The following is an 8,948-nucleotide window of genomic DNA, read 5'->3' on the forward strand; positions in this document are numbered from 1 at the left end:
AAAAGGAATTCTATGCCTCCATAGAAAATGGCATCACCCCATTTGTTAGAAAATGGAAAGACCTGGAAAATTTATATTAAGTGGTGTAAGTCAGACCCAATGAATTATAGGTAATATGGTTTCCCTTATCTGCAATAACTAGTATATGCCTAGGACAAGCAGAAGAGGTCAAAAGCTCTGTATGTATGACCATATAAGCTGATGTTAAGTGAAATGAACCCCAAGATAGGGACACAAGACATTTTATCTTTCTTGCTGTTCTTTTTAATGTACTTATAATATACTATGTGATCTTTTTTTGTTTCTTTGTATGTTCTTCCCTCATAGTATTTGATTCCAGTGTTCTGCAAAATGTTTTTTTTTAATTTTACTTATACATTTATTGTCTTTAAGTAGTTGTACAAAGTAGTTACCACTCAACCAATCAGTTTGTAAGTACAAGTACAGTTATAAGTATGACACCCTTTCATCATTCTCCCCCATCCCTCCTAGGCCTCCCCTCAATAGTCTTCTCTGAAAATTCACTCCTTGTGTGAGTGACAGAGACACAAGAGAGGCCTTGAGCAAAAGGAAGGGAGGTGACCTGGCTGCACATTGAATGCACTCTCAATCCACACACCAGGGTGTACGGAAGAAGCAGGATGGACTTGTAGTGTAGGAAACCTGACCCATCAGTGGCATTTCTCATGCTGTGTAGATAAAGGTAAGCCATTAGAGATTCAAACAATAAATTGGAAATGAAATTTTTAAAAAGATTAATGACAACAGTAACCAACTACCAAATGCTAAATAGACTTCAAAGTAGTTATTTTATGGATTACTAATGCTAGGAATGTATAAATATCATTGAAGCTTCTGATCTTTGATCAAACACCTAAAAATGAATATATGAAGAAAATAATGGAACAAATAAGGTCCCAATAGCAATATGAAAGAATAGAAAACACAATAACCTCATATGTTTGAGTTCTTAGCTAACACATCCTGATCATCCAAAGAGACTAATTAGATTTCCATCAGTGCAAACACCATCTCCAAAAATGAGTTCTCACATACTTAGGAATCCCTCTCATGCTGCACCTCAGGACTAGTTCCTCCCATGACATCTCAAATGCTAACCAATCTCTCTGTCACAGGTGCCACAGCTCCCTCTAGGGGAAAAAGCTGAAATAACTTCAGTTCTTGAGCTCTCTTACACATTTCCTTACACTAACTATAAAGAACCACTTTTAGAAACAGTACCATGAGCACTTGTAGACACAAAGCTCTGATCTTACAGAACCCTCATTTTAATGCAAAGGCAAGACAATGAACACATACTTCTCATGCTGTCCTGTTTCCTGAGACTCCAGCCACCCCCCCCCACCTGCTCCCCTTTCGCCACTCTCTCTAGCAACACTATTACTCAAGGAAAGTGGGTAGTGGGCATCTGGGAACACATTTTGTCTCTTCAACTCTTAGCATGATTAGAATGAGAGGAAGAAGAAATAAGTTAAAATTGAACATCTGTGGTTCATTAAATATATCCTGTGTGATCTCACTTAAGCCCATTTAACTCATTTTCTGAATAAGGATATTAATTTTTCATGCCATCATGTCCCTGCAATTAGAAATCAGCAAACACACAGATGAGGAACACGAACCAGACTCTGATTCTCTATTCAAAACAAACCTGGATTCCATTGTAACAGAGCAGCTTAGACCATTTTTAATATTTCTGTTAATGAAGAGAACCAATCTTCATTTTAAGTGGTTTGTTCACAGGCAAAGGGAGAGAAATTATGTTTGATCAATTATATTCCTAAGATTCATAGAGATACTTCCTTCAAAATGTAACTTACTTTCCTTCTTTAATCTATAATTTATGGCCTTGGTCATAGATGAAAGAATGGGCATATATGTTTGCTCTTCCAATGCATCTGTTATGCAGTTCAGAGCTCTTACTACAAACAAGTATTATTGTTTGTAGGCAGTTTTCTTTTAAGGATGTTTAAATTAACCCCATTGCAGGACAGCTGACTGGCCTGTTTGAGAAGACATTCCCTGGGCAGTGATTGTCTTCTGCATTTGTCCAAGTTGATCTTACCTGTCTTGACCTCATGGAGAGAAACTGAGATCCTAGTGGTAGGAAGAAGCCTGTGTGTGGCAAGAAGTATACACAGTGCTACAATTTGTTAACAACAAGGAAAAACCTTCTCCTAATTACAGAAGTAGGATGAAGGAGGACAGAGGAGAGAGGTAGGAAAAAATCTTATCTTGCTATAACAAATGAACCTTTGGATTAAGTTTTGTTTGAGCTTCCTCCTTGAATTACCTTTTGTTTCTCCATTCTTCTATAAACTGAAATCTCTGCCTACTGTCAGTGAAATATTGCCAAATGATGAGTAAGTTCTAATGGAAGAATATATGTTATTTTGCATCCTACGGTGTAAGAAAAAAAACACGATATAATCATGGTCTTATCATTCTTAGTGACTGCACAGCAGCCATGTTTCTGAATGTCTCTCAAACTAGATTCGTGCAATTTTCCTTCAGGTTATATTCAGTAGTGCATATATGTGACCAAAGTCCAGAAGTACCAGTGTTCTTTTTATGGTGACTTTCAACAGACCCCTGGTTTAAATCATCATTAATGGTGATCTTCATTTCAATTTTAGACTAGGTGATGGCTGCCAGATTTCTCTGCTGTATAACAATTCTTTCCCTTTTGCAGTTTATGAAAATATGTGGAGAAGTTTTTGATCATTTTAGAATATCACATTTCTTATGAAAATATCATGGTGAATCCAAGGGTTTACAATTTATTTAATGGTGTATATTACTGTTTATATGGTATTCAAAATCCCTTGAAATTGGCCAGTGGGCATCCTTTGCTAGCTGATTCTCTCCACTTTTTCCTTTACCTCACACACCAGGAATTTTTTTGTTTGGGGCACAAAATGGTCCAAAATTATCTTACACTTTCCTAGTTTTGATTTAAAAAAATCAATTATTTCCACAAGGGTCACTTGTTTCATTTATTGGAGAAAGTTTACAGGTACATTAGTGATTGTGGTATGTTTTTTTTTTTTTTTTTGGTCAATTGCGGGGGGGGGGGGGGGAGACTTGAACTCTGGGCTTGGGTGCTGTCCCTGCGCTCTTCAGCTCAAGGCAAGGGCTCTACCACTTGAGACACAGCGCCACTTCTGGTTTTTGAGTGGTTGATTGGAGAGAAGAGTCTCGAGGACTTTTCTGTCCGGGCTGGGTAGAAGGGTGATCCTCAGATCTCAGCCTCCTGAGTAGCTAGGATTACAGGCATGAGCCACCAGTGCCGGGCTTTGGTGCTATCTATTAATGGAACTAGAGCATCATTATTTCTAGGCTGTAAAAAACTATCCATCCACTCATTCATTCATCTAGTCTTACATATACATACATATATGTGTGAATTTATGGTGATTTGTCCACCTGCATGCACAGCAATAGGTTATTCTGAAGTACATTCTTAGACAAAGTTCTCCTGTAGTTAGATTACAATTCTTTCCCTCAAGAATTTAGCCACATGATCAACTTTTTTGGATGATGAGAAACACAAGCTGTCACTGTCATTTACATGATCATAGCATACAACACCCCTCACATATTTGCTCATATATTACTCAGACTGGCATAACACTGCTGAGATGAGTCAACTTTGCATCCCATGCAGTAGTGACTTGTGGGCCCTGACATCTGCACAGGCCCATATGGATGTCCTCGTGTCTCATTCCACCTCAGCACTTTCAATGCAGCCAGCAATGCTCTTTCTCCCTGGCATAGACAATCAGCTCTCCTCACTCTTGCTTCTAAGCCCCATGTTGCCTCCTCTCAATATGGATGACATTTCCATGTACTGCTGGCTCCTGAATTCTGTTAAAAAATTCCAACATGATCTTCCTTTCCATGGTTCTACTTGCTCTACTTGGGCCCAATATCTTTAACCCAGCTGTTAAACACAGTGTTCTCTTCATAACCAGAAGAGACCACCGAGTGAAAGGAACATATGTAGGTTTAGGCAACTCAGTAGGCTTCAACATAACCGGAGTTTATCCTTCTTTTCAAGGAGAATCTCTGATTCAAACACTGTAGCTTTGGTTAGGATGTTTAAAACCCAGAAGGAATATGAAGACCTCAATAATGGACATTATAAATTATACACACCCAAAAGATGGTGGAAAAGACTGGTCAGGTTTGAAAGGAAGAAAATGTCTTGTTTCTATGTATCTGCTGATGCAAGAAATTCAGAGTTATAGGAAAAAACAAGGCTGTGCTACACAATTCACAAGTTTAACTATTTTCTAATCAATGTAATAGCTTCACATCCTTATTTCATCTCTAAGGATCACATTACAGGACAGCAGTGCTGACAAATTGCCACATAAAGATGATCAGTGAATCAGAGCAATTCCCAAAGCTCCTGCTATGGATAATAAAGACATGTGCCAAATGAGTGTTGTGCAAATGACTGTAAATTTCTGGAACTAACCTTTTAATGGAAAGGTCTTGTCTCAGATAAAGAAATAAAAAGAAAAGAGACTTTTATCCTCAATGAGATCAGTGGTGTGCTCCACCCACAGGAAAGAAATGTGCTGATTCTCTTCTGTGGCAACAATACAGTCTGTTGCCTGACCTAAGTCTCCTGAGACTCCAAATGTGTAGACCTACTGAGATGAAGCAGCCGTACAGTTGTGTTTAACCTTGTCCAGATGCTGATGATTTGCATGTGCCAGCAGCACAGCCCACTGCCCTCAGGACTTCTTCATAGGCTGCTCATAGTCGGTGTAGCAGTCTGTCCCAGTCAGCACACAACATGGATGTGAGGATCCCTGCTCAGCTCCTGGGACTCTTGCTGCTCTGGCTCCCAGGTAAGGATAAAGAATATTGGGCATTAAAAGTCCTCAGTGTGATCGATGATGCTTTACTCTTCAGGAGAGCTTTCTTATAATTTGGTTAATAATGTGGATATTTGTTTCATGTTTCACCTGCCAGATGCGAGGTGTGGCATCCAGATGACCCAGTCCCCATCCACCTTGTCTGCATCTGTAGGAGGCACAGCCACCATCACTTGCAGAGCCAGTGGAAACATTTATGGCTATTTAGCCTGGTACCAGCAGAAACTAGGGAAAGCCCCTAAACTCCTGATCTATGGTAGTAGTACTTTGGCATCTGGCATTCCATCCAGGTTCAGTGGCAGTGGATCTGGGACAGATTATTCTCTCACTATCAGCAGCCTGCAGCCTGAAGATGTTGCCACTTATTACTGTCAACAGTATAACAACTTACCTCCCACAGTGATATAAGCCATGACAAAAATCTCCCAGGGTAACAGAAGTGAGAGTCTGGGCTGCCTCAGCTGCTTCTCCTGGTGCCTCCACCTGCTGACAGAGCTGCTCATATATAGACAATATACACTCGAAGAGTGTGAATTGTGTCAACATTTGAGATTCATAAGACAACAACACAAGTAATAGATATTCTAAGCAACAATGGTTTTGTGTTATAGTTATTGTCAATACTGGGGCTTGAGTTCTTTGGCTCAAGGTTAGCTCTCCAACATACTGATCCACAGTTCCATTTCTGATGTTCTGGCGGTTAATTGGAGCTAAGAGTCTCACAAAGTTTCCTGCCCAGGCCAGCTTTGAACTAGGATAATGAGATGTCAGTTTCCAGAATAGCTCATATTACATGTATGAACTACCATCAGGAACTGTTTATAATACAAAGAAGGATTCATTGCTTCAGATTTTAGTTCTTCCTTCTCTGGTATTTATTGAATTAGCATATTTTAGCAGTGTCTAATAATAAGATTCTGGGATTCTCCATATACATCTATTATGTACATCGATCATGTCCTTCTACTTTTCCCCTGTGCTCACCCTCCTGCCTCCTACCCTGGAGCCCTGTTCAGGCCCACATAATTACTCTTCTATTTTATTGTTTTCAAGTTTGTTTGAATGAGAAAGACCATACATAATGGCTTTTTGTTTTGCCTGTTTTAACAGAATGTCTTTCAGTTCCATTCATTTTGCTGCAGATTACAGGATTTCATGTTTCTTTATATATGTTGTGTACATGTATCCATATCCATATATATGTATATATATACACATATACACAGACATACATACACATATGGACCAGTTCATCACTACTTTCTAATCGATTCTAGGACAATTGATCGATTTCAAATTTTCTCTAGTGATAACAGTATCACAATAAATCTATATATGCAGAAATTCCTTTATAAATAGCACTTTTGTATTTTGGCTTTATTTCCTTCAGATGTTGCCCTGGGAGTGAGGTAGCTAAATCATCTGGTATATCTCATTTTAGGTATTTTAGTAACTTCCTTACTGTCCTCCATACTGGCTATGCTAACTTGCATTCCTACAAACTGAGTTTGCCTAGTGTTCAAAGGGAGTTTAAAGGGAGATGGGAATGATGTCTCATCTCCCAATCTGCTCAACCTTCTCTATTGAATCACATCATTCCAATTTTTTCTGTTCTGTTCTAATTTATCCACAGGCAACAATGTAACAGTGTATTAAATCATGTAGTTAAACATTTATAGATCTAGACTTAAAGGAAGATCTGGGGAACCTAGATTGTGGAGATTTAGTAAGGAAAAACATGGGTCCCATATGTAATCTGTCAGTATTCATTTTTTATACATTTTTAATGGTAAAAATACTGTTCAAAGGAGTTACAGTTACATGAGTAAGGTAATGAGTACATTTCCTATTGAGCATTGATGGCTCCTCCTCTATTTTTCCCCTACCATCCCTTCCTTCCCCCACCTCCTCAACTAATCCCCCTACCCCTCAACACCCCCCAACCAACCCCCAGCTGAAGTTGTAAAGTTCATTTCCAACATAGTGTTTTTTATATCTCATTGTTACAACGGGTCAACCTGTATCCCTATTTAAACATTTTGTTTTTCCCTTTCTCTCCCCAAATTAGAAAATGTATATACAAGATGCAGGGCACTGAAATAAAATACAGTGAAACAGGGGTTATACCATAAGGAGGAACATACCAAAGAAACAAACAAAATCACTTGGTACATTATACATACATTATAAACAATAACAAGAAAGAAAAAAATCATTTCACTTAATATCATCTTATATGGTCATAAGTACATAGCTTTTGTCCTTTTCTGCATTTCCTAAACTTATAGTACTTTTTGCAAATAAGAAGATTATTATTTTCTTTAAAAGTCTATAAATGAAATACTCCTTTGGATTCACCATTATAATTTAGTCCTGGGATTACACTTGAGATTTCTGAAGGAGAACCACCAAGTGGGTTTGGGTTTCCCATCATCTGAATTGAGATAAGTCACTTTTGTTTGCAATGTATTCTGTGGTCATGTATTTCACCTGATGTTTCACAAAATGTGAATTTGTATGTGGAAAAATGTGCATTGAATCTATATCCAAGATCAAATTGGTGGTTTGGGATAACACAATGGATGAATCCGCAAGAAATACAAATGTGATATAGTCCATACAGGAAAGGCTGCAGGCCAAGAGCCTTGGTCTCTGGTATCTGTACTGTTGCAGAGTTGTAATACATCTGAGTTACAGGAATATCCTTCTTCCCTAGAGAGTCTCCTGAAATGAAGCCACAGGTGTTGGGGACGCTTCTGCAGCCTTAATTAGCAGTGGCCTTGTTGGATCTGTTTCTTGAAGCTTTGCCGGAATCTATTCCATAACACTTCCTAAGACTGCGTAATTTGAATTCCAGAATGTGCACTTTTCTGCCTGTTATTCATATTTGCAACTATCAGCAAGAGTAGCCATTCCATACAGGAGCAAGGGATTCCAGTTTACTCCAAGAACATCACCGAAACATTTTGTTGCTAATCAACATACTATCTAGTGCACCTGCCAGAAGAAGCCAATGTGGGCAGTTTTGCAGGCTTTCAAACCTGAAGTCAAACAAGAATAGAGGAGCAACTGAGCTCTCTTTCCCTGCAGCAGGGTTGGCCCCACTGTGGACCTGGGGAATGGACTACTGCTGTGATCTATCCTATAAACAGGATAGATCCAATGAAGAAACACACAGAGTCTATGAAATTTAGGCTTGAACTTTTTAGTTTGAAACTTTTGTTGCCACATGGTAATGATGATGAAAATAATTGATACCTTGTAAATTATGTTTTTTAATATTTTAAGTATTTGCATAAGAAGGTATCATTCTCCAAATCAGTTTATTAGTTCAATACATTGTGTCAGTCCCTCCATCATACTCCCCCATTCCTGCAAAGGAAATTTGATACTTGAATTGTCCACTCTGTCAGAATGACTGAAGGAACACTATGTGAGTCGTCTAATTTCTGGGAGCAATGAAATATAGAGTGATACCACTTTTTCTGGGTTTCCAAGTTCTTTCTGGTTGACCAGATGCTCTGTTTATTGTTGTGACATTATAAGGCTCCAATTGAAATAGAAGATAGGGACTTGAATGAAGACACTGCGTTTTTCATACAGTCCTTTGTGATCCATCAGGTGTCAGGACTTTCTGGAATTCTTACATTCCTACTGGAGCTTTTGATCTCTGTCTTCTCTCTTCCTCTCTATGTTTCCAAACTCAGTGATGTGATATTGATTTGAATCTGACTTGGGAATCATTGTTTTGCAATAGATCATGACTAGTCCAGGGTTTTAGGTTTATCCTAATTCTGGTTCCATCTTGCTTGGCTGGAAGAAGTGAAAATTAATTTCTCTTTGACAAATATGTTTAGCATTACTGGTAAGAACTTCCAGGTTGCTGAATAAGGCCACACTCAAAGGACAGAATATGGAGGTCCCTAACCCAAGAGCAAGACTTAGGCAATTATTAGGTGGGCATTAAGAAACATATGGCTTTTTAAGGGTCATATCCTTGAGCAAACAGTATTATCTTGGATATTTGTAGAAAAGTGA

General features: G+C 38.6%; 1 gene segment (V, D, J or C); it reads left to right on the forward strand.

Moving 5' to 3' along the window:
- The first annotated feature begins 4,636 nt into the window (after positions 1–4,636).
- LOC138833353 (immunoglobulin kappa variable 1-27-like) lies at positions 4,637–5,318 on the forward strand. The segment is given in 2 exon segments: positions 4,637–4,883; positions 5,008–5,318. Coding segments are annotated over 2 exon segments (366 nt in total).
- Positions 5,319–8,948: the final 3,630 nt, after the last annotated feature.

The sequence above is a fragment of the Dipodomys merriami genome, unplaced genomic scaffold, assembly GCF_024711535.1.
Source record: "Dipodomys merriami isolate MVZ:Mamm:240054 unplaced genomic scaffold, mDipMer1.0.p SCAF_204, whole genome shotgun sequence".
NCBI classification, from domain to species: domain Eukaryota; kingdom Metazoa; phylum Chordata; class Mammalia; order Rodentia; family Heteromyidae; genus Dipodomys; species Dipodomys merriami.